Source organism: Jaculus jaculus, chromosome 10 (genome assembly GCF_020740685.1).
Source record: "Jaculus jaculus isolate mJacJac1 chromosome 10, mJacJac1.mat.Y.cur, whole genome shotgun sequence".
NCBI lineage: Eukaryota > Metazoa > Chordata > Mammalia > Rodentia > Dipodidae > Jaculus > Jaculus jaculus.
Window position 1 is genome coordinate 82,978,878 of NC_059111.1, and position 25,683 is coordinate 83,004,560.

General features: G+C 35.7%; 1 protein-coding gene across 20 annotated transcripts in view; it reads right to left on the reverse strand.

The window, feature by feature from the left end:
• Positions 1–25,683, reverse strand: part of Cadps2 (calcium dependent secretion activator 2) — a 586,012-nt gene that overhangs the window by 67,029 nt on the left and 493,300 nt on the right. For 7 of the 20 annotated variants that reach the window (XM_004658596.2, XM_045160465.1, XM_004658594.2 and 4 more), the window contains 4 exons: positions 20,754–20,910; positions 7,613–7,754; positions 2,874–3,029; positions 1,356–1,503 (listed from right to left, as the gene is read on the reverse strand). In XM_004658596.2, the coding sequence (XP_004658653.1) occupies positions 1,356–1,503; positions 2,874–3,029; positions 7,613–7,754; positions 20,754–20,910 (603 nt within the window). Of the gene's footprint in view, positions 1–747; positions 763–1,355; positions 1,504–2,873; positions 3,030–7,372; positions 7,493–7,612; positions 7,755–20,753; positions 20,911–25,683 lie in introns of all 20 variants that reach the window. The other 13 variants (XM_045160457.1, XM_045160461.1, XM_045160460.1 and 10 more) reach the window with 3 other exon arrangements.

Below are 25,683 nucleotides of genomic sequence, written 5' to 3' on the forward strand. Positions count from 1 at the left end.
TAGGCAAAAGCAAAGTCTTATGGTATAGGCTTCTTCCCCACTCTCATGGAACTTACATCCAGGTTACAGGGGTCTATACCTCCAGATGCAAGTTTAGATTCATCTGTAGGAAGTGACTTTGGGTGTGGCTTCTGATACCAGTATTTAGAGGTTATCCTGATATATGGTATATGACATCTAAAACTCCAAATCCTAAATTATTCAGGTATCCAAGAGAGTGTATAGTTTAGATATATGATTGAAAATGTTAAACGCCTCTACTTCTACATTTATTTAGATTATCATTTAAAGGAAGGTGGATTCATTTGGCTTTAAATAATATTATCTTTTAACAATATAAGGGTAGTTTGTAGATTCTGCATCCTAACTGGAGGAAGGGTAAATCTTTAAGGAATAAGTATTTATATGCTGTCAACCTTATATATACATACAGAAGGGTAAAGACTTTGAAAATATATATTTAAATATATATTTATTTACTTGCATGTGGAGTGGGGATATGAATGGGTATGCTAGGGCCTCTTGCTACTGCAAATGAACTCCAGACTCATGAACCACTTTGTCTGGCTTTATGTGGGTACTAGAGAACTGAAGTTGGGTCATCAGGCTTTGCAAGCAAGCACCTTTAACCACTGAGCAATTTCTCCAGTCCAAAACTATAATGTATTAATATGAGAAGATAAAAATAAATGTAGAATTATAAAATGAAAATGTATTTTCCTGAGAGAGAGGATAGAAGAGACTTACCCACTGACTTCCAAACTGGATCATACAATGGAGGAAAAAAAAATGATGATGATGATAACGATGACAATGAAAGAAAACATAAGGGAAGAAAAAAGAAACAATGAGTAAAGTAATTATAATGGAGGAAATAATAAAATGTCAAGCAGAACATTAAAAAATATAAATCTATTTCATTTCTCAACAAAAATAAATTATGAGGCAAGATGATACTGTGTTTTTAATTTAAAACCAAACAAAATGTAAATGGAAGTGAAATAATGGAATACTAATAAGAACTAGTTTTAAAGCATATGCCTACTGTAAGCTTGACAATGGAAAGTTTTATATAAAGTCTTTTACATGCTATTTTTTTGTGGCTTGCTTTTATAGATGCAAAGTCTGGGTACTCTAAATTTGTATAAACAAAGTAGGTAGGTTTTCAGTTTTCTCATTTGCTTGTAAAAACCAAGGTTCATGTAAATAGACAACACCTAAATAGTTTATGTGAAAATCAAAAGCCATTTGTAAAATTTTATGCAGTATTTTTATGAAAAAGGAGAAGGTCTCATGGGCTAAAGATCCTCCTGGTCAGAGCTCCCTGTGTAAATTACAGGCCACAGTCTGCTCACCTCTTGTCCTCCATCCAGGGCACAGAGCTTGGTGCTTTGTTTTTTGGCATCCACTAATACATTGAACATTGTACAAACGGAAGCTGGGACGCGCAAATCAGTTGTCTTGCTTGCCTTTTGCAGCTTTAGTTCAAATGCAGTTCTTGTTCTAATTATTAAAACATGATTCAAAGTAAGAATTCTGACACACTTCTCACCTATTTTGTAAGAGTAAAATCAATACTACAAGATGTTAATTTAAAACATGCAAATGAGGGGTGAACATCAGGGCAGAGCTTGGTAGCTGGGAGTGGGTGTGGCATAGCGAGATGTTCTTTTTAGGTGTCTCAAATGAAAGGTTAGATTCTGTTATTTTATATATGGACAGTTGAAATATTCTTTTCCAAGTGGTATTTTAGACATGAACTTTGTGTAGCCAAGAAAATACATCTACCTAAATGAAGTTTTGTGTTATGTCTAGTGCAGCACACTTAATGGGGAAAAAAGCTTCATAGCTTTATTTAACTGCCTTGGTTGATTTCCAAAGTAGAAAATACACTTTTGTATGACAGCAGGAAAACAACAACAACAACAACAACAACAACAAAACACTTTATGCTACAGCTCACAAAATGAAAAAGAAAAAAAAAAGGTGTAAGCCTGGAAAACTACAAAATAGGTAATGTATATCTGAGAACTGCATTTATGTTACTGAAATTCTCTTAAACACCTGAAAATGAAGGTAGGTTTTTGAAAGAAACTGCATAATTGGAAATTTGGAATTGGCTTTGATAAAATTCCCAAGGATGATTCACAGATTTGAGACATCAAGATGGCTTAAGAAAAATAAAGCAAATTTGGTTTAAAGAATTTAGGATTATGAAGTTGTTTCAACTTGTATTTACCTGTTATTCAAATATACATATTGATCTTAAATGTATCATGTGCAGAGGCAATGAAACATATCCCCATTGAGTAATTAGGATATGACATTGATTTTGCAAGAATTGCTTAAACATAAAATCATATTTGGAAGAACCTAGTCTCCCAACCTATTTCTGGCTATCACTATAAAGAACACAAATGTTACTTACAACTTAACTGATATGGATAGAAAATTCCAGAAATAGGGATTAATCCCAGAACAACTGCTCATCACATTTTGAATTTATCATGCATTTCATGGTACACTGGCATAGTATGTAATGTATACAGAATTCAACAAGTGATTTGCACAGGTCCCAGGAGATAATACTAGGGGATAGAAAACACAGATTTTGCAAAGAAATGATTAACTTTGGGTGGTGTTACTGATAAGACAAATGGGTGAGAGACCTGAATTTGAAACAAGATTCACCAGGTCAGTTTAATCAATTGTATGTGTTCCCAGATACTCGGTCAGAGAATCTAAGGTTTATTAACTTTTGGACCTGTGACATATACTGAATCCTTTCTGTGTTAATTATGTAACAGAAACTTTGTGAAAAGTAGCATTTTGTGTGCTGTCATATTAAGCAGCAACTCAAAATACAGGTCTACCTTTTGACACAGGCCTCTATCATATCACTGGCCATTAGTTTAAGTCTTTGCTCTAAGTGGTGGGCAAATTCTTGTTCTGGCCAATGTAGATCAAAGACAAACATTTGCAGGGCATCAAGCTTCCAAAAAAGATCTTCAGATGTTGCAGAGCCATTGCTAGAAGAAAACAGAAAGTGAAGAAGTCTATTAGCTCCTATTGTCAGCCTTGTAAACCACCAATACATTGTCTGCCCTTTCTGTACCTATTGCTATTAATGAAACATATACCACCAAATATCTCTGATGATCCAATATCATCCCCTGTCTAGCTTTCGAATTCTTCCTTTCGAATTTTTAGTAAGGCAAGTGTAAAAGAACAGAAAAGAAGTAAATAAAGTAAAAAGAGTTCATCAATAGGAGAAAAATGGTAAAAATATTTTACTAAGAAAAAATAAATTGAATTATGTGTATAATAACAAATTGTTTAAGAATTCTTTACCAGAAGAAATATGAATTCATAGACTATTTTCTCTTAGAAATCCTAAAAAGTATATTTTATGTAAAAATTCCTATGACTATGCCTGTAGCTTTACTTTAATTCGTGCATATATAATTCTGTCTTCATGATTACTTCCATCTAAGCAGCATATAGTATCTTTACAGTTCTCAATTACAGCAAATGTGAAGCACTCACTAGAAATAACAGAACACATAGGAAAGTGAACCTTTACTGATTTCCACTTTGAAATGTTTTGTACCTTTTCTAGCTCATAATGCTACATAATACCTAACAGGTTCACAGATATTTGGAGGTAAAATATTCCTATATCAGACCATATTGAGACTCAACTGCAAGATTAAAACAAAGAAAAAGCAAAAAGGAAAAAGAAAAGCTCAAAATCATTTGTCCTAGGCTTTCTGACAATAGTTCTACAAATATTAGCTAAATTTGTATCCTTACGTTGCAAAAATAAATAAATAAATAAAATGAAAACTCACATATTTTATATAAGGGCAGAGTGGAAAATTTTATTATAAGTTGTTTTAAATAATTGCAATATTTAGCTAAATATGTCTTAATTAGCTAGCTTTAGAAAATAAAAATCTCTTGCTTTAACTAATTAAGTGCCTGTCTTTCTGATCTCCACCATGCCCTAGTGCCTCAGATCCATCACCATTCTAAGTTGCCATGCCCCTCTCATCCAGCCAGGAACTCCTTATGATCTCCTGGTCCAGCCATTGTGGCCTCAGAGTTTAATTCTTGATCATGAAAGAATGGTGAATCCACCCAGAGAGCGTTACTTACGTATGACTCCTCACCTTAAAATGCACCAAATGCAGCATTAACAAATGAAGCATTAAAGATCCACACAATGCCATACTGACACTACTGTGAAAAATGTTGTAACACTCCCTTAGCTTTTCTTTGGCCATATAATGCAAGAAAGATATGGGGGGTGGTAAGGAAAAGTAAAACACACCTTGTATCTCCAGAGAGCACAGAGTTTCATCACAAGACCTGCTTTAATTGTTTATAGTTGGCAAAAAGCAAATCTACTTTATATAACTTTGATCTATGGAAAAATATAACTTTGGAAAGATATATTTTTTTTGCAATCTGACAACAAAAACTATTGTGGAAATAAAATTCTCAAGTAGTAAAGGCAAAATTCTATTTAAAACCAACTTACACAAAATGTGTGATAATTAAATCTTTACAGAGAGTGAATATATTTTTCATCTGTATTATGCTATGGCAAGATTCTAGACAATAAATGTGTCTAATTGGGAATGTAATTAGGATAACAAGTGTTTGTTGTAATTAAATAGATAGATGAAAAAAATGAAAATCAGTTTTCTTTGGAGTTATCACATAGCACCTGCTATTATACACAGCATTTTCATTTTAAGTTATTTCTAGTCAGTGACCTATTCCTCAAGGTATTATTTACAGATAAAACAATTCAAACGTGAATAATCGACTCTGAAATCATTTTATAAATATGTCAGGAAGAAATTTACCTTAATAGCATTCATCTGTAGAGCTAACCCTCCATCCCTCTTCCCTCAAACAAAGATTCTATTTATAGAGAGAAATGTGATGGGATTGACTTGGTTTTCTTAAAAAAAAAGGATGTACCTCAATATGTATTATATATGAGTATGTAGGGACATTCTTCAAAGCCATGGTTATGTGCATATATTTCTTCAGTTATTTTTTTCTATTTGTGGTGTTGGGGATCAAACTCAAAAATCTGCACAATAGGTTTTCTCTATTACTGAACTGTAACCCCAGTATGGTTGCTTTCACGTATTTTTTTCCATTTAATGAGTAGTTGTACCTTTAATTCTTTGCATGAGATGAAAATGTTTCTTGCTATTTAATCTTTTATAATTGCAACATCACAAAGTGATAGGAAAATGGATGAAACTGGAGACCATTACTATAAGTAAAATAAACCTGGCCCAGAGAAGCAAATATAATATTTTCTCTCACACAATTTAAACTTTGAAAAAAAAAAAACAAAACTGAAAGCAGAGGAGGGAACTGTTTGTACAAAGAAAGGACATCATTGGGAGGGGAGAGTACAGAAAAAAGTAGGAATGTATATCAAAGCTGGCTATGTCATAATGAATCCTGTCATTTTTATAATAAATATAAAATAAATTTAAAAATGATGTGTAGCAACATCATAACATTATAGATTATTTTGTTCATTATAACAACCAGGAAGAAAATATTGATAATCTCAATACAGGTTATAGCCGTCAGCTTGTCAAACACACATTTTATTTGTTAAGAATGGTGAAAGCACAATCATGTTGCCAAGCCTCCGCATAATCTAAGTCCTGTCTTAGGATTCACATCATTTAAAAAGGAGGTCATCAATAATGAGGGATTCAGAGTTCCCAAAGATCTCAAAGCTGACAAAAATTACAATAACAAGAAACTAAATTTTGTGAGATAATGTCCACAGTAGTGGCTGGTTTTATTATTATTAACATCAAGGGCATTAAATAGATGGGGAATGAGGAAGAAGAGCTATATTTTAAAGAGGCAAATTTTGTTTCTTAACGTCCTTGCCCAGGAAGTTACTTTAAATGCAAAATGGAGATAGAGATACCTTACAGTGTTATAAAGATTACATGAGAAAAAGAACTTGGCACTGTATAATACATGGGCACATTCTCAATAACTTTTTCTTGTAATGCTTATTCTTCCTAATGGAATTCATGTGAGATCTTAGAGCTACTGCTTATGACGTTTTAAATTTGTACAATAATTCTATCACTTAGCTCACGAAAGGGCTCTAAGGCTCAAAGTTTTCCAAGTATGCAGCTATAAATAATGACAATAACTGCTCTTGTAATAGTAATGATAATACATGATAGTAACTGCTATTTATGAGGTATCCACCATGTGAAAATAGTAGTATTATTTACTGAATTATTTACTGGCTTAGGAAGTGCCAGGCACTTTTATGCAATTTCTTTTAAATCTCCACAAAATTATTTTTAAATTAGATGTCATAACTATTTTAACATTTTTTATTTTTATTTATTTGACAGAGAAAGAGAGAGAGAGGGAGGGAGAGAGGGAGGGAGGGAGGGAGGGGGACAGAGAGAGAGGTGGGGAGAATGGGCATGCCAGGGTCTCCAGCCACTTCTGATGAACTCCAGATGCATGTGCCCCCTTATGCATCTGGATAATGTGGGTCCTGGGGAATCGAACCTGGGTCCTTTGTCTTTGCAAGCAAATGCCTTAACTGCTAAGCCATCCCTCCAGCCCCTCACAACTAATATAGAGTTAAAGATAGTGAATCTAAGAAAGATTTATTATTCATAAGTTTAGGTTGAAATTCAGGCTTGTTAAATCTTAAAACCTTTTCCACTTTAACGCCTCTTAGTTACTGAATCTGTAGTAGGCAAGCTCACCACAATGTGGGAGTGATGAATATGGCTCTTAATGGTATAACGATTATCTTAAAATAACAAGACGTGCCTATTGGCCCATGAAAGAAACAAAAGGAGAAGTTCTTGTGCTGGAATATAAAGTACAAATGTTTCTATGTAAGGTACAACACTGTTTAATGTTCAGACTACCATAAAGATGATATTTTCAAAATCTCGTAAGGTTTGCTCCCTGCACAGCATAAATTATATGGGCAGAGAAAAAGTTGCACCTAAGCATTCTTATAATATATTTAAAATTGGCAATATATAAGGAACTCTTGATTATATTGCTTACAGTAGATTCTATAACATGGGTTACAAAATTATTTCTGCCATATAGATTACACATGATTTACATCAAATCACTATTTTTCTCAATCTGATAATTTATCATCTATATGCTAATGCTCAGCTTAATAGCTTACAAGACTCGTACAAATGAAGCCCAAAGCAGAATTCCTCAACCAATGATGATAAACGCCATGCAATCTAAACACATCTGCGCAGAACACAGCCAGGCCATGCACTAGCTAACACACCACTAGGAAATAAGTGAAGGTACACACGTGGACTCAGATAAAGCAGCCATCCACGAAGGAGTAGAAATGTTAGGAATCTGTGGAAGATTAAGAGGCAGACTTGGAACTTTTGGAAGAGCTACATTGGGAAGACTGTTGGCGATATTCCTGTAAAGAAACAGACAACGTGGGAAGGGACCACCATAAGCAATAACTACAGATGGCCGTGTGTAAAGTCATAAGGGCAGGACTGATAGACAGATGCTCAGTGGACACAAGGATACCTACTTGACAGGCTGCCATGTCTCCTGCTCAAAACCTCTGTGAATTGACTGGGCGATGGAGGACTCCATGAGGTCAACATAGCGGACAACCATGGGCACAAAGATCTCTTGCAAATGTTTGTGAAATTTTCCATTACACAAAAGTGCTGAAATAGCCAAGGAGAAACAGTGTTTGTTAGGGGGATAACATAGCCATATGGGGGAAAGAAAGGACGGAAAAATATAAACTTTTCCAGAAAGAGCCTCACAGAAAAACTGATAGAATATAGATGATAATGGAATTTGTTCTCTACAATGAATATCGTATTGTGGAAATTACCCCCAAAGTATAATTAACTTCCAATATATGGATGTCAAAGCAAAAATAGATTGTATCTCTGGAAAATGTTCCTGGCAGGTGGTATGTTTGTACTTTCTAAGAAATTTAACACATAGGCACATGACCACTTACTGCAAATTCAAAGGAGATGCCTTCTCCCCAGAAGGTCCTGACACATGTAAATGCAGCAATTAAGCAGAGTTAGAATCCCCTTGTGATGCTGGTATCATAGAAGTGCTAAACCTGTTCAGTAGTAAGAGGCATGATTATATCTAAGAGCTATACTTGTTTAATTCACTTAGGAGAGTGGCCTTGGCAAGATCTTTTCTAATTTTGGCATTCTTTAGTTTTCTGGGATTTTCTTTTTCTTTCTTGTTTTGTTTTTTGAGGTGGGATCCCAAGCTAGCCTAGGCTGACCTGAAATTCACTATGTAGTCTCAGGGTGACCTCAAACTCACAGCGATCCTACTACCTAGGCCTCCCAAATGCTGGGATTAAAGGTGTGTGCCACCTGTCCTAGCCTGGATTTTTCTTTTTTTTTAAATTATTTTATTTTATTTTATTTATTTACTTATTTGAGAGCGACAGACACAGAGAGAAAGACAGATAGAGGGAGAGAGAGAGAGAATGGGCGTGCCAGGGCTTCCAGCCTCTGCCAAGGAACTCCAGACGCGTGCGCCCCCTTGTGCGTCTGGCTAACGTGGGACCTGGGGAACCGAGCCTCGAACCGGGGTCCTTAGGCTTCAGAGGCCAGCGCTTAACTGCTAAGCCATCTCTCCAGCCCTGGATTTTTCTTTTTAAGGTATTCAGTTTTGCAGATTTGTCTTTTCATTTTTGATGGTGCTGGGGATCAATCCCAGGACCTTTAGCATACTAGGTAAATGCCACTTAGTGACTAGCAAAGACTAAGCACTCCTATATTTAAACATAGCACACTCTTTTTCAGTTTTCTGTTAGTTTTTAATGAATCATAGTTTGAAACCTTCTATCTACAGTCATGGCAGAAGTCTTAAAATTTATGCTGTTGGGGGCCTGATGAACATTGTGAACCCAGTACCTTCTGGACAGGGATGCCTTCCAAGCACAGGACACAATTACACTAAATCATAGGACAGTATGTGCTAAAGTTGCATCTAGGAAGAGCAAAGGATCTTCATGAAAGTAACTAAGCACTGCTAATAGTTTTTGAAAAAGTTGGAATATTTTATTAATATTGTACACTGTAAATATTTCTCAAATGAGCATATTCTAAACACATTTCTGGGCTGGAGAGATGGCTTAGCGGTTAAGCGCTTGCCTGTAAAGCCTAAGGACCCCGGTTCGAGGCTCCATTCCCCAGGACCCACGTTAGCCAGATGCACAAGGGGGCGCATGCATCTGGAGTTCGTTTGCAGTGGCTGGAGGCCCTGGCTCGCCCATTCTGTCTCTCTCTCTCTCTCCCCAACCAACTCCCATCTGTCGTTCTCAAAAAAACCCAAAAAAACACATTTTTAATGCCTTCACAGTAAAACTTTACTCATTTAAAAAATACTCTCAATGGTCATAAAAGACATATCTGCAGAGGCGTCATTTTATTAAATATAAATATCAGAAGAGTTTTTCATGAGAGATCTACTGGGAGGATTTCCAGCTTCAGGTAACAGACAGCACAACACTTCAGGAAGGGAATAAGCTGGCATCCTTCTAGAAAGATAAAGAATAAAGGAAGTAAGGGGAAGAGTGTTCAATGGAGGTGCCTAGGTGTCCTGGACAAGGTGTGTATGTTTACTGGGTACAATGACAAGATTTACTATGATTGGTCAGTAGAAGTGTGGTATGCCATCTTTCTGGCAGCTGTATGGAAAATGGAGGTTTCTGAGAGCAGAGCAGAGGACGTTAAGGATCAATACTAGGTAAAGGGAGATGGTGGGAGATGAAAAAAATATCCTTTGCCCAACTCATTTAATTTCATGATATCTGCTCATCTGACAGTTATCACTTGTCATTACCATCAACTCCAATAGAGTTCATCCTCAGCTTTCCACATTATCTTCTTCATGTAAAACAAAACAAAACAAAACAAAAAACAACCCAACAACAAAAAGTCTAGTGCTTTAAAAGTCTGACAAAATATATGATAGCCACTACCACAGCATGAATATGAAAATGCCTTCAATGTTGTTTATGTAATTTTTAAACTTGTCCTAGGACAAACAACCACAGACATACAAAAGTGATATAGAAAGTAATGATAAATCTAGAAGGATACACACAGAAATGATATTTTCTATTTCCGATATAGTTTAGTTTGTTTTCTCAGGGAAAAAAATCCTTTATTGCTTATCTATATGTTAACAAGTTTCCTATTAAAGTGGGAATGATCACATTTAATGATAAATGTCTTATTTAGAAGGGTAATCTTTTTTTAATTTTTATATATATATATTTTTAATTTTGTTTATTTTTATTTATTTATTTGAGAGCGACAGATGGAGAGAGAAAGTCAGAGAGAGAGAGAAAGAGGGGGGAGAGAGAGAGAGAGAGAGAGAGAGAGGGAGGGAGGGAGAGGATGGGCGCGCCAGGGCCTCTTGCCACTGCAAACGAACTCCAGATGCGTGTGCCCCCTTGTGCATCTGGCTAACGTGGGTCCTGGGGAATGGAGCCTCGAACTGGGGTCTTTAGGATTCACAGGCAAGCGCTTAACCACTAAGCCATCTCTCCAGCCCTAGAAGGGTAATCTTATCTTAGTGATGTTTTCATTGGTGTACAGAAAGGAACTATCTATATTCCTGGAGCTTTGATCATAGATCTATAATGTATTGTAGGTCAGAGTGCCAAAAACTGTGCTAAGTTGTATTCTATAGCCTGTCATTTTATCATCAAACACTATGAAAAAAGATACTACAAAATGTTATTAATAAAGCAATTAAAACTCATAAGGGTAAGAACCATGTCTAAAGACATTTAGTCATAGATACAGTATAACTAGAGTTTGCAACCAAAGTCCATGCTATTCTCTATACATTATAATGCCATCATTTCCATATTTAGGGTACCATAAACTATTACCCATTTATATTTGCCCAATCAGTCACCCTTCTGCCAACCCAGCATTAACCATGACTATCTTTAAAGACCTAGAAACATAGTAAATTGTTTTGGGTAACAAGAAAAGTTGTAAATGGCTGGTAGTATCATTATTGAAAACTAGAAACTTTTACATTCCTATATAGCAAAGCTGTATGACTGGTATTTAATTTACATAGTTCATTATTAAAGAATATAAAGAATTGTGATGAATAATGCTAACTACTGTCATTATTTTATTATATCAAGGCATAAACACATGTTTATATAATACATTATTATACCTACAGATGACCACTGCAACTTTTCAAGTCAAAATCTACAAAAAGCACATTTAGAAATTAGGTGGTTTGTCAGTAAAATCTTAGTTTATTAAGGGGAAGAAGCATAAAAAGCGGAATTTAATTCAATGTTGTGACTGTTAACAATGGTTCTAAGATTAACTAATAGTTGACTGAAAGAACCCTCCAGCATGAGCTCCATTTTAAAGATACACTTGGTATGTACTAGATTCATTGACTTATTTTTAGAAAATCAGTTTCACTGGATATATGCACCTCTCTAGATATGTTGTGCCCATTAAGTTGCCCTCTAAATAACTATTTAACCCTGTAGATTAGTGCTGATTACATGTCTGGGTCTTCTTTGTACAGATGGCAGTGCTTACCACAGTGCTGAGATTGAGTAAAGATTGAGTTTTACCACACTTTCAAGGCCCAGAGAACATTATGGAAGAGGGGGCAGAAAATAGGCAACATGCTTTCCCCAGAAACTGGGGAGGAATATTTTTGGATCATATCTTATAGATTCAAAGGGACAGGTATGCTATGACCTCATAGCAGATATCACTACCTCTAAAAGACCTCCAAAAAACCGAGTTCAATAACATTTCAACATGGATGGTGGAGGAGGGTAGGCAAAAAGTTATCAAAATAAAAAAGTGTCTAGGACTGGAGAGATTGCTTACTGGTTAGAGCACTTTGCTGTAAAGCCAAAGGACTCAAGAACGATTCCCCAGGACCCATATAAGCCAAATGCACAAGTTGGTACATGTGCCTGGAGTTCATCTGCAGTGGCTGGAGGGCCTGGTGCACCCATTCTCTCTTTACCTCTTTCTTCCTGTCTCTCAAATAAATAAAAATAAAATTAAAAATCACAAAGGTGTCTAGTTGGAAAGAAGTACAGTGAAGGGGGTAACAGTGAGCAAAAGAAGACATTGGGAAGGGATTATAATTAAATTACATTATGTTCATGTATGAAAACTGTTAATCAAAAAGTTCAAAAAAAGCTTTAGCAAGTATGAAGGCCCCTTTGATGGTGTGTTTCATCATGACCTCTCAAAGTCATTTCTGCTTACTGACTCCCATATTTCCAGTGGTGCAGTCATTCTCATTTTCCCGATTCATTTGAGTCCTCAAATGCTTTTAGAAATGTTTTATTCTGCCTTCTGTTTTATAGTTAGTGTATTCCCTTATTTACTCCCTACCCTGAGCAACAGATCTCTTTTTGTCTTCCTTGCCCATTACATACCATCTTTTCTCTTCCATCTCTCCCTCCAAGTCTTTTTCCTTCATCTTTCTTTCCTTCTATCTTGCCTTGCTCCATTCTTCTAGGCTGACCTAAAATTCACTATGTAGTCTCAAGTGATCCTCCTACCTCTGTTTCCCAAGTTCTGGGATTAAAGGTGTGTGCTGCATGCCAGCTTTCATCTCACTTCTATCTTACACTGACAAAATCTCTTAAGACATCAGGAGTGGGTGCATTTTCTCTACTGCTGACGGTTTGGTGCTGTAACCATCTAAAACAAGCCCTTGTAAGTTACCACTACAAAAATTCACTGAGAAAAACTATCCAATAAAATTTATTTCCTCCCTTTCTCCCTCTCTTTCTTTTCACAAAGTTTTGCTGTGAACCTCTCTGCCTGGCTAAACTTTTACTCTCTCTGTTGCCCAGCCTGCCTCTTAGTTATGGAAATCCTCCTGCCTCAGCTTCCCATTTACCAAGAAGATTTCTGATATTATATTCAAGGTATTGGAGTAAAGCAGATTGCTTTTATGTATTAAAAATATAGTCATAAGCAACATAATTAGATAATATTTAGATAATAATTGGAGGTGACCTAATTTGCTGATCAAAATAACTATTTTCTGTAGTATAGCTCAGTGGTAGAGACTCTGACTGTAAAAAAAAAAAAATTTCTCCCCAAATATTCCATGGTTTCAAATATTACCTTGCCAGAAAACAAGGCATCTGTTGCATGAAAATATAGAAGACAAAAGAAAGCAAATATTTTAAATTAAGGTCAAATTTGGGATGTAGATGGGTACAAGTATTTTGAACATTCCGGTAATTAATACATTAGTGTTATTTTCACATCAAAAGTCTTAAATTTATGAAAGTACTTGTCATTGGCTTTTAATAATAAGGTTTAAACAGACAATGGAAACTATGACCCAATCAATAATAAGTTATTTAGATACCAATTTCTGGGTAAAATGCATAAGCAGGTAAAAGAATTTGTGTATTGTTTTCATGACCAATATTTGTACCTATATTTTCATGTATCAATATTTGTAGGCTTCTTCAAACCTATCTAATCCAGTTTTATGTTGCCATACCATCTTCCAATTAGTCAGCACTAGTGGACTACTAGTAAGAATGACTTTCCCTAAAATTCTAGTTTGGCATTTCAGAAGAAAATGAGTAATTCATAGTTACCAAGATAAAACAAATATCATCAACTTCAATAAAACCAACAAACTTTGCTACGGGATAATTCTTCACAGGAGTACAAATTTTATCAACTCTGAGCAAAGCAAGCACAGTAGATTAAGATCAAAGTAACATGGCACTCTGTGTTGATAAATTCATTGAGCAAAGACAGTCATCATAGGTAAGATGAACTGGGCTTCTGGAGTAAAGTCAGCAGAGTTGTAGCCTATACCAGCACTGTGTGACAGGAAAACACAAAAGCAAGTGAAGCCTCCTGAGATCTAACTATAGTATATAGCCAAGAATCTGGCCCATTGAGTCTACATTTAACAAATGTGCGTTTATTGAAACATATCAATAAAACCCAGTCCCTAATGGAAGCCCTGGTAGTATCCCACTAGGTTTAAGTAAAAAGAAAATATATTGGATTTTATTCACCTTTTCAACTGAAATTTTGTAAAGTAATTTTATATAGCTTAATAACATTTAATTTATGCTTTAATTAAAGTTGTTAGTTCCTAAAACTATACCCCAATTTTCCATTTCCCTTATTAAATATACATAAAACAGAAACATATATGTCCAGAGAGGTGACAATGAGTGATATAGCATAGATGTTAAGAGTATTTCTTAGCCAGGTGTGGTGGCGCATGCCTTTAATCCCAGCACTCGGGAGGCAGAGGTATGAGGATCGCAGTAAGTTCAAGGCCACCCTGAGACTATGTAGTGAATTCCAGGTCAGCCTGGGCTAGAGTGAAACCCTACCTCAAAAAAAACCCCCCAAAACAAAAAAACCAAAAAACAAAAACAAGAGTATTTCTTTCAATTTTGGGCAACAAATACAAATATAAATTCAAAATTATCATGAAAATTTTCACAGGCCAGTACAAGTAACCTAAATCCATATTAGTTATAACAATCTACTATATTATGTAATGCAAATGTACATAACTTCTACTAGATTTTAGGTTTCTTGAGAGTAGAAATCATTTCTTATCCACTTACCTTTGTGGAGTTCCTGGTTTCTTAAGGGATTAACCCAGGGAACAGTCAATATAAATTTTAAGGCTCAGGGCTCAGGGCAATAACAAAGATATCTTATTGACTAGCAATTCTCATGCTGTCTTTATGAGATTATATAATATGAGCGCCAATGGTAAAAGTCTGTGATTTTACCCCTTCTACACACAGCCATTTGACCTCTGAATATACCCCATAAATGCTCGTTCCCAATAGTGGAACAAGTGAGTATGGTTGTAAAATTATAGTGGTTAAGTATGGAGTTGTTGATGCACTTAATTTTCAGAATTTACAGATGGTTCTGCAAATCTACTCAAGAGACAGATTAACAGTTTTTAGCAGGCTATTATCTTTAAGCCAGTAAACTGTAACAATACATAGAAAGCAGATTTAAAAAAGAGTTTTTTTCCTCCAAAAATATTACATTGTAGTAAAGATACTAGGGTTGTACTGTGGGATTCAGCTGAGAGGAAAATGCAACTGTTTTCAGATTTTATATATCTTTTATTTTTCTGTTTAACAAAACAAGTTCTAGCAGATAATTTTTAAATCCAGTCATCTGGGTATTAGAGTTAAATGTATTTTTTACAACAGAGTGGACATTCTATAATTTGTGAAGTAAATGTTTATGAAATTCTGGCACACTGTGTTGAAAAGCTAGAAGTTGTAAATTTTCTGCATTGTTCCCAGTATATGTATATATACATATATCTACAAATAACAATTTGTGAATTTCAGATACACAACTCATTTAAGCATGGGAGGTAGAATAACATGTAGGTGTGTCAGCTCTTCATATTTCAAAGCTTGAAAATTAACCTAATATACAATATGGTGACCTAACAGTTCTTCATTTGAAAGACATCTGAAAAATAATCTCTGATACAGCCTAAGTGTGAGAGTAAGCCAGCAGGATTTCCACCTCTTCATTTCTTAATGAGTTTTTGATAATGAGAGGTGACTTTGCCAGTCACTCTGGGCTCTATTATGGCTAATTTGACTCCTCTTTACTCTCCTTGTTAATTATTAACACTAGCCTTTTTATCCTCATGAGACCACATTCCAATTTTTCCTTTTTCGATTTTTATGAGACCATCTTTATGGAGGTGAAAGTCTTGGAGAACAGGTTTTCACTTAGCGCAGAGCCTGAACATTTATTATTCGTTTAGGCAGAGACGCTGTGACATTGATTACATAAGCACGGGTGTTCTTCAGGATGGCTTTAATGTGCTAGCAATGTGAAAAGGCTGTTAATTAAAGAAGAAGCACCATGGCATTTTTCACTTGGGAATCAGTTCCCCATAGAATGGTCATTTGCCACTTGCTAGCACATCCACAGATTAAAAGGTGACTAGCTCCAAGGGTCTGCCTTTCAGGAAAGCTGAAAGAAATGATCTGTGCCATTTGCAGATGGCTTTCATTTGTCAGTACAGGCCACTTGTCCTATCTATTCTCTATGGGACAATTGTGGAAAAGAGTATGAAAGGGTAGAATCTATTTGTAGTAGCTTTAGAGTTATTTAATATCATTTAACAATCATGCTAATTGCTTCATTATGAAAACATTTATTTCCCCTTACTTTTTAATAAAACTTATTCAAAACTGTTTCCTTAGATACTATTTAAAGTGCCTGCCCATCGAATGATTTCTTAAGCTGGGAGGAGCAGATGGGTGGAAGGCAAACTAAAGCTCAGGTTTTCATTTGGCCAGAAAAAGAACCTGAGTTTGTTTTCTTCACCAGTCTTGCTTTGGGAATCAGTGGGTTAGGCCATGAGGGGTGGGAGCTTGGGCACACTTGCTGAAAGCATGATGCAGCTGGCACTCTTCCCTTGAGGAAAGCCACATTTCATCTCCAAGTGTTCTCAGAGCTCAGACTCCCTAATCACTGCTAACTGTAAGGAAATACACACACACTCACTATGTGTGAGGTGTGTGTGTGTGTGTGTGTGTGTGTGTGTGTGTGTGTGTGTGCAGTCTCTCCTAAAAGTAGAAGCCAAGTTTGAGATACACAGACCTTTTCCTCTTCTTAGATCAGTCTCTGGAAATCTTGTTAGATGCTGCCTAACATATATAAATATATATACTTAGGTAACCCATACCTTTATCTAATCTTTTCTATACCTGATCACTAACTCTCTTCCTTTGCCCCCTATAACTCAGAGTTCTATAAATATGTACTAGTTAAAACCAAAAGCTCAAGGGACCTCTTATCTCCCTTAAACAGATTGTATCATTCTATCAATGTCCTCAGAATCTGTTTTGTTATTGGGTAATGAAACTGAACTAGAGATCTAGTGGTCCAGTTTACCCCACCTCTATCCCAAGTTCTCTGATGGCAAATCCTTGCCTGGGCTCACTGCCTCTTAGCACTTTAATTTCCTCAGTCAGAAAGTAAAGAGGCTTTGTTTAGAATACCCTTCATTTGCTAAAATATAAACAACTAATTTTAAATATCAGAGCATAAAGATCTCAATGCAAGGAAGAAAGTAAATAACCTATGAGAACATATGAGCTATTTATTAAAAGCACCTAAGCTATGAAGCTTTAAAGCCACAAATAAAGTACACATAATAACATAATAATATCTCCATTAATTTGAGAAGTCTTAGTAATTTTAAATGTTGGAAAAACAAATATAAGACTAAGTATTTCTTAGTAATAATTAACAATTAGTAATTCTGGCAATGCTTTGATAGTATGAATTGCTAATTGCTCATTAATGTAATGTACTGCAATTATTTAAAATCCTATATAATTAGGAACACACCTTCTATAACACACACATATATACACAGAGTGCAATATCTATGCTAAGTGAGCAAATTATCTCCCTTCTCAAGACTTAACACTCAGAGCTCTTGTTCCTTGTACTCCTAGCGAGTTTAAGGTGCAATTAATTAGAATTTGGACAATAACTCTAACTGGGCCACTACTGCAAAAACTATAATAGCATGGCTATTATGTAAAATTCTCTTTCAAGAGGGACAAAAAGGTAGACAATATTTTCCTATGGATTTCTAAATGGATAATTTGAGAGCAGCTTAAGTTGACACTAAAGATTGATAAAGAGTTCACTGTCTCTGAGTATCTAAGGAACATAATAAAATAAATGTATATATAATTAATCCTCATGAACATTAATGGATGGCAACAGCTAGAAAAATTGTTTCTGTAAACTACTGAGATATTCTGTAGTCTTGGTTTTGAAAAGAAACTTGTGAGTTTGGGGTGAAAGTTACTCATTCTAACTCAATTCCCTAGGCCACACCCACTAACAGTAACAAAAAGAAATGATGACACTGGGGAACTTTTCTGTTTAGCTCACCACACAAAGGAGCTATTTTTACTCAGAAATAATTGATGTTTTCCAAAAATCTGTTAATCACTGCAAAATAAAAGCCAGGATCTAGACACCCTCAAGTTTGACAAGGCCTGAAAGAAGGCTGTAATAAATGCTTTTCTATTTGGATTGAGGAATGTAAAACTAATAGCACAAACCAGTGTTTTATGCATTTAGTAGTAGTCAGTGTGAAAGAAATGTCAAAAAGCAGGAGGATATGAAACTCTTGTGAATATTAGAAAATCCACCTAAAAATTAAAATTTTATGGCTTTTATTCTGATATTCTATGAATTTATACCTGTACTCCAAGAATAATTTTCAAAAGTGAAAACAAAATGATGTTAGTAAATGAAATTGTAGTTGTCATTATTCAAGAAAATTTCTAAAACATATATATAGCATTTTACTTCCTGTATGAAAAATTCTAGTATTTTGAATAAGTTAAATAATTTGCTCTCTCTACTGCATGTGCATGAGCACGAATAAATGACCTATACTTAATAAACTCCAACACAGATCATAAATATGGCTAATCCTTGAGTTTACCCTCAAATAGAAGAAGTGGCTTTAAGACACAAATCGTTAGTTACTTATCTTTATTTAGGGATTTAATGCATCATAACACAAGTGTTTATTGTTATATATGTCTTAGTGTAAAATTTAAAAAGCTGACTTGCAATTTTTTAGAACAGGAATGATGACAAGACATTAGGAAGGTTATTCAGAACCTTCTAGTTGGTTAGAAGGAATCAAATTGGACCTTCAGAATTGGCTGCAACTGACAGGCACCATGAATGACTCACATGTGTTAAGTGCATTAACTGCTTTTGATAGTCACTGCTATTGAATCTGGAGCATGACTTTTCACTTAATTCTTGGGCTTTATAACAAACATCTTTTGGAAATTAAATGAAATTGGATAAAATGAGTAAGGCTCAGGACTGAAGTTACAGATGGAAAGTTAACCATCTCTATAATATTCCTTTAGCTTCTACAGTGTGTAGCCATCTTTTTATTCATGCTTATAACCATCACCCTGCATGTGCAACTAACCTCCCTTCTACCCCACACTTTAGATAGGTTAGATTACTATCAATGATCAAGTGGAGAGTCATGTGAATTTGTCTGGAACCAAAGCATGTTGTAAAGTAGTATATGATGCCTTTCATACTAGACCAGAGGTTCCTATTCCAGCTAATGACTGAATTATAGAATTTCAATGGGGCATACACTATCATATAGCTTCATATCAATGTGAATTTCTCTTTCAGTTTGAGCAGACTGGAAGAGATGAAAAATCCAATAAAGGTAAGAAATATTTAGCCAGAGTGATAAATAAAATAAAATTTAAAAAACACAACTGTTAAACATAAATTTACATTTAAGCCTAGAAAATAATGATACTTTAGGAAGAGAGTGACAAGAGATTTGGAATTTCAACATAGAGGAAGTTATTAATATAGGAACAGTGTGACCCTTTGAGGAGGAGAGTGGCTTTGGTGTATAGAATCTGGTGTTGGGTTGTTCAGCTTACATGGTGGCCAGATCTGCACTCCAGAGTTATTCTAAATGGAATGTGGTCCTTTGCATTAGGTGATCAGAATGACAATGGACATGAAGTGTTCCGAAAGATTTAAATGGTCTGGAATAATGGGTTGGCAAAGAAAATTCAGGACGGGAGAAGACTTTTGTCCAATAAAGCACAAGGAAGAACCAGAGGTGGAGAAAGTTTAAGTTGGTCTATAATGAGGAGAAGAGGGAATGAGTAACTTCATGATTACTACAGATATCGCAACAACCCCATTGGTAGCTACACTGGCACCTAGGGAAACTAAAACACCTCTTACATGAAAGGCTCAGAAATTCATATGCTAGAGTCTTCAATTAAAAATATGCTAGAAAAACAACAACAACAAAAAACAAATAAACAAACAAAAAACTAGGTTAGAACTGGTGGCTGTACCATCTGCCAGAAAAACAGAGAAAGTAATTCCAACAGGAAATAGTCTCAGTGGAGGACCTTTACTTCCTCTTCAATTCTAAATACTAATGGGCAAGTCATATATTTTAGTAGCAATTGGGAAATAAATCCACTCTCAGATTGAAAGATAGTACAAACACAATGCATGTTGGAAGGAGTCTTATCACCTCAATAATGAGGACATTTCCATGGTGTCTCTCAGAGACATTCTCAACCATCTTAGCAATGCCAGCCTTTCCTTTCTACATATTCTGACCCTTAAAATGAAATGTAATATCTATACCGTCATTCCTCCCAAAAAAAGCTGGAGAAGACATATAACAGATACTATAGAATTCAGTGAAGCAACATGGTGGTCTCACAAGACCCTGCCATGGTCTTCTCAGGGAGGCTGAAAAGTAATGTTAATCATGTCAACTATTTATTTATTTATTTAGAGACAAGCTCTCATGCATCCCAGGCTGGACTTGAACTTCTATAGAGCTAAGGATGTCTTTTAACTTCTGATTCTCATGCCTCTAACTCCTAAGTGCATGCCCTACCACACCAGGTCTATATGGTGGTAGAGGGGAAAAAATCCACAGCTTTGCACATGCTGGATAAGCACTTGACCAATTGAGCTACATCTCCAACTTCAGCTTCTGTCAATACACATTCACCTAGGTACATTCACATTTCATATATAAAAGTAAGTTCAAATACTCACTGTCATTTCTGAGGAAATTATTAAGCAGCTGGAAAAGAGGAAAGCTATCCCAGGAGTCTTGAGGTTGAGCCTCTAGTGCAGTATCCATATCTACTGTGAATAAAGCCCAAAATTTCTCTGCATGCTCAGCTAATAAGTCAGGCCACCAGGCAAATGCCTATAAGAGGAGAGGAAAGTAAAAGAGAAACTGATCATGTGATAGAAACACAAAGATACTGTGTCACCTGAACATGTTTTGCAACATGCTTCAGTTCCACAAACATGTATGAAAATAAAATGCAATATTTAAAAAAAGTAAGTTTTATAAGTATCATATGTGCATAAACATATCTGGCATTAACTCATAAAATTATATATTACACAGACATCTTGTTTTGTAAAAGAACTACATGCTTAATTTTTAACATTTGAAAATTTGTAATACAAAACAAAAAGAAAGATAAATTCCTCTATATCAGCATTTAGGCATAACTGTTATGGATGTCTTGGCGTACTAGGTGAGTAGAAACACTAGCATACCTTGTATTATACTGTAAAATATTTCCTTTTATTTTATTTTATTGACAGTATAATCATCCATAAGAATTTATTCCCCTTTTAAAATGGCTGTTCCCAAAATTTTTTAATGACAGTATAATTAAGACTCTCCATACCAGCCTTTGATATAATACTAATTATTCCATTATAGTTGGGATGCAAAGCCATCTCAAAACACTTGTGTGATGGGAGTATAGTCTCAAGCTGGGTGCTCAATTATTTATTTAATTAGTTTTGTATTTAGTGTATATGGTCAAGTTGGTGCCATCGTTAGCCTCCTCCCTGCTCTCCACCAACCACAGGGACCCTCCTTGTTGGGGAATATGTGTTGTGCATTGTAGGGTTAGCTATCAGTTATGGGTAGGAGGCAATGTGTCCGTGTATCATGACCCAACGTGTGGCTCTGACATTCTTTCTGCCCCTTATCTTCCACAAATTTCCCTGAGCCAAGTTGGGTTCTTTTTAGGTCTGGTGGCTCAATTTTAGGAGGTTCTGAAAACTTTAAGTGATAGAATCTAGCTGGAGGAAGTAAGTTACTAAAAACAACTCTTTGGCAGTATCTTATCCCTATTCCATTCCAGTCTCTATTACAGATCCCTGTCCATCATTCTTAGAACTGCTCTGCTCTACCATACTTTCTTTGCTCTGATAGACTGAACCATCTAAGTCCATGTATCAAAATACATTCTACTTTAAGTAGTTTATGTCATATAGATATTCTTCTAAAAGTCACTGGACTAGATGGTAGTTTATGTACTACAACTTTTTCTCTAAAAAGAGCTTTAAGCCGGGCGTGGTGGCGTACACCTTTAATTCCAGCCCTCGGGAGGCAGAGGTAGGAGGATTGCCGTGAGTTCGAGGCCACCCTGAGACTACATAGTGAATTCTAGGTCAGCCTGGGCTAGAGTGAGACCCTACCTCAAAACACCAAAAAAAAAAAAAAAAAAAGCAAAGTTAAAAAGAGCTTTACTCCTGTCCATTCCTCAAGCAGCAAGCAACCTGACATAATATAAAGCACAAAGCATAAGTAGGAACACACTGTTTCTTATCTGAAATTCCCCTTTGCAACTCCCAATGTATTTATGATAAAATTCCAAATCCTTAAATATTTTTAAAGAGACTTGCATAGCCTCCCTGCTCCTTATCTTAAACTAACTGCCTCAGAGCACTCTCTGACCTCAGTGTAAATTAGGCCCTATTGGATAGCTTTTCTGACACATACTGTTTTCATTTCAAATGGTATAGCATTAATTTATTACATATGTAAATATTTTAATGTTTTCCTTTTAGACTATAATCACTATAGAGTTTATTTATGTTCTATTTTTATTATTTTTATTTATTATTTTGTTTTCGAGGTAGTGTTTCACTTTAGCTCAGGTTGACCTAGAATTCACTATGTAGTCTCAGGGTGGCTAGAACTCATGGCAATCCTCCTACCTCTGCCTCCTGGAGTGTTGGGATTAAAGGCATGTGCCACCATGCCTGGCTAGGTTCTATTTTTCACTTTCTACCTAGCTAGGCAGCTTGAACCATTTAGTTCATTTAAAAAAAGTGACTACTTGAGAAGTCTGTGCTGCTGGGGATAGGGAGGTGGCTCAGTGGATAAAAGTTCTTCATTGAAAAGCCAGCACCCACTTAAAGCCACATGCAAAGTGGTGCATCTGTGGTCCCAATGCACCTATAACAATGAGAGGCAGAGCCCTGAGAATCTGAAGCTCCAGGTCACTTAGGGTGTTATTCAATTGCGGATCATGTCTCAAAGGAAGTAGAGGACATACAACTTGGCATTGTTTTCTGAGCTCCACAGTGCAACCACACATGCATGCATGTATGCACTTGATTGTGCACATACACATAGTGCTTTGATGGAGAAAACAATACTTTGGGGGCAGTGTTAGAAATATTAGAAAATTTCCTGACTTTTTTTGTTTCTCTCTGCACTTGTGTAATTGAAAATAAGTTTACACACTTCTTCACACACTTAAGGACCATTTGAATACCATTTTGTATAAACCGTCTTTTCTCCATTTTTCTATTTTTTTTTCAGGTAGTGTCATAATCTTTTTTTTTTTTTTTTTTTGGCCAGTATGTAAGGACAGTAACATCCTTATTACAAATATTTTTATTATTTCCTCATTTACTTTTAGCTTCATTTAGTTTATTCAACTACAGGTTAGATGATAATAGGAGATAAATAACCACAAAACTAAACAAGTGGATTATAAAATTTTGACATGGGTTTTCTGTTTTATGGTGAATATATTCTTAAAATTAATAGATGTTATGACAATAATACTAACAAACAGAAATGCTAATAAAAAGGTTGGGGTTGCCATATAACTAATTAGCAGATGGTACATAGAAGCAAAAGTTGACTTTAGTAAGAAAAACCTACCATAAATAATAGACTTAAGACTTTCAGACGTATTACTGTGATTATATTTGTGAAAACTTGTTTATGAATAGACTGTTTTATGTAGATTGAACATATTGTCAGTTGCAATCATTATCGTTGAATAACTTTTGATTAAATGTGTGCCAAAATAGTTGTATGACAATCTCATAATACAAAGCAAGATAGAATGCACTATTTTTTTTTTTTTAACATATATCTTATTTGTGCCTCTTTAAGCAGTAGTGGTAACTAACACAAGTGGAATCTTAGATCTCTCACTGGGTACAGCAGTGAAGAAACCCTAGTAAAAATCCAGCATTTCAAAGACAGACATTTTCAAAATCTCTCTTCCAATTGATGGTCAATACCTTTGCAGAAGGATAAAATTAAACAAACAAACAAACAAACAAACAAAAAGTTCATGTTAGGTTAGGATTGTTCAGGACTGTGAGAAAAATTCCTAGTGATCATTTTGAAGTTAACTTGGGAGACAGATCTAGGGTAGAAAGGGGGAAAAAAAGGAAATTTTAAAAAAAATTTTAAAAAGCTTCATAATTTTGCCATCAAGGAGAATATTTTGTGTTTTACTGACAATGGTATTCCTGTCTCATATTGTGCCCATTATGACATTATTCCTGCAAATATGAATGAATCTATGGTGAACACCTCCTCTAATGAGAAATGGAAAAAAAGTATTATTGTCTTTAAAGATCAAATCAAGAATTACAGGGCTGGAGAGATGGCTTAGCGGTTAAGCGCTTGCCTGTGAAGCCTAAGGACCCCGGTTCAAGGCTCGGTTCCCCAGGTCCCACGTTAGCCAGATGCACAAGGGGGCGCACCAGTCTGGAGTTCATTTGCAGAGGCTGGAAGCCCTGGCGCGCCCATTCTCTCTCTCTCCCTCTATCTGTCTTTCTCTCTGTGTCTGTTGCTCTCAAATAAATAAATAAATAAATTTAAAAAAAAAAAGAATTACAGTTACCTTGGAAAGCAAGATCAGTCCTACCATTTATCCCTTCCCCTTTCTGCCTATCCGACTGGATGGCAGCTATCCCCTCCTTGGATTTGTAACAAGAGGCGGGGTGTACTGCTTTTATTTCCTGGAGTTGTAGAGGTATAATAGCATCATGAACTCTTGCAGGAAGGAGAGAAACTTCTAAAAATGCATCCATTGTTAGGGTACCAAGGAAAACCTGTGCTATCAAGACTAGAGCTCCTGGGCTGGAGAGATGGCTTGGCGGTTAAGCGCTTGCCTGTGAAGCCTAAGGACCCCGGTTTGAGGCTCGGTTCCCCAGGTCCCACGTTAGCCAGATGCACAAGGGGGCGCACGCGTCTGGAGTTCGTTTGCAGAGGCTGGAAGCCCTGGCGCGCCCATTCCCTCTCTCTCCCTCTATCTGTCTTTCTCTCTGTGTCTGTTGCTCTCAAATAAATAAATAAAAAATTTAAAAATATATATATATACTTTTTAAAAAAAGACTAGAGCTCCTTGGGTGCTGATGCTATGCCATAAATTAGTGTAAATGTGACTGCAGAGGAAGAAGGTAATGCTTCATTTGTTTTAGAGGAAAACATAAAATAAATCTTATTTGATGAAAATAATATATTAATGAAAGGATGACAATATTTTGAAAGGCTTGTCTGTTTACTGAAAGTAGTTGAAAACAATGGCAGATAAGCATGAACAATTGAATCCAGGAGCAAAGTACTGAGCTTTACAATTTAGTGGTGAGACCTCATCACTAAGAGTTTCTCACACAGATCTTACCATGTGAGCTTATGTCTTAAAAATAATGCCCAAACCAGGTATGGTACTGCATGCCTTTAATACCAGCACAGGGGAGGTTGAATGAAACACTGTCCTATTTAATTTACATTTAATTTAAACATTGTCCTATTTAACCAGAAATATCTCTTTCTGGTCTTTCTGGTAGGTGATATAATCATTCCTATTTTCTTTTTTAAAAAATATTTTTATTTATTTATTTATTTGAGAGTGAC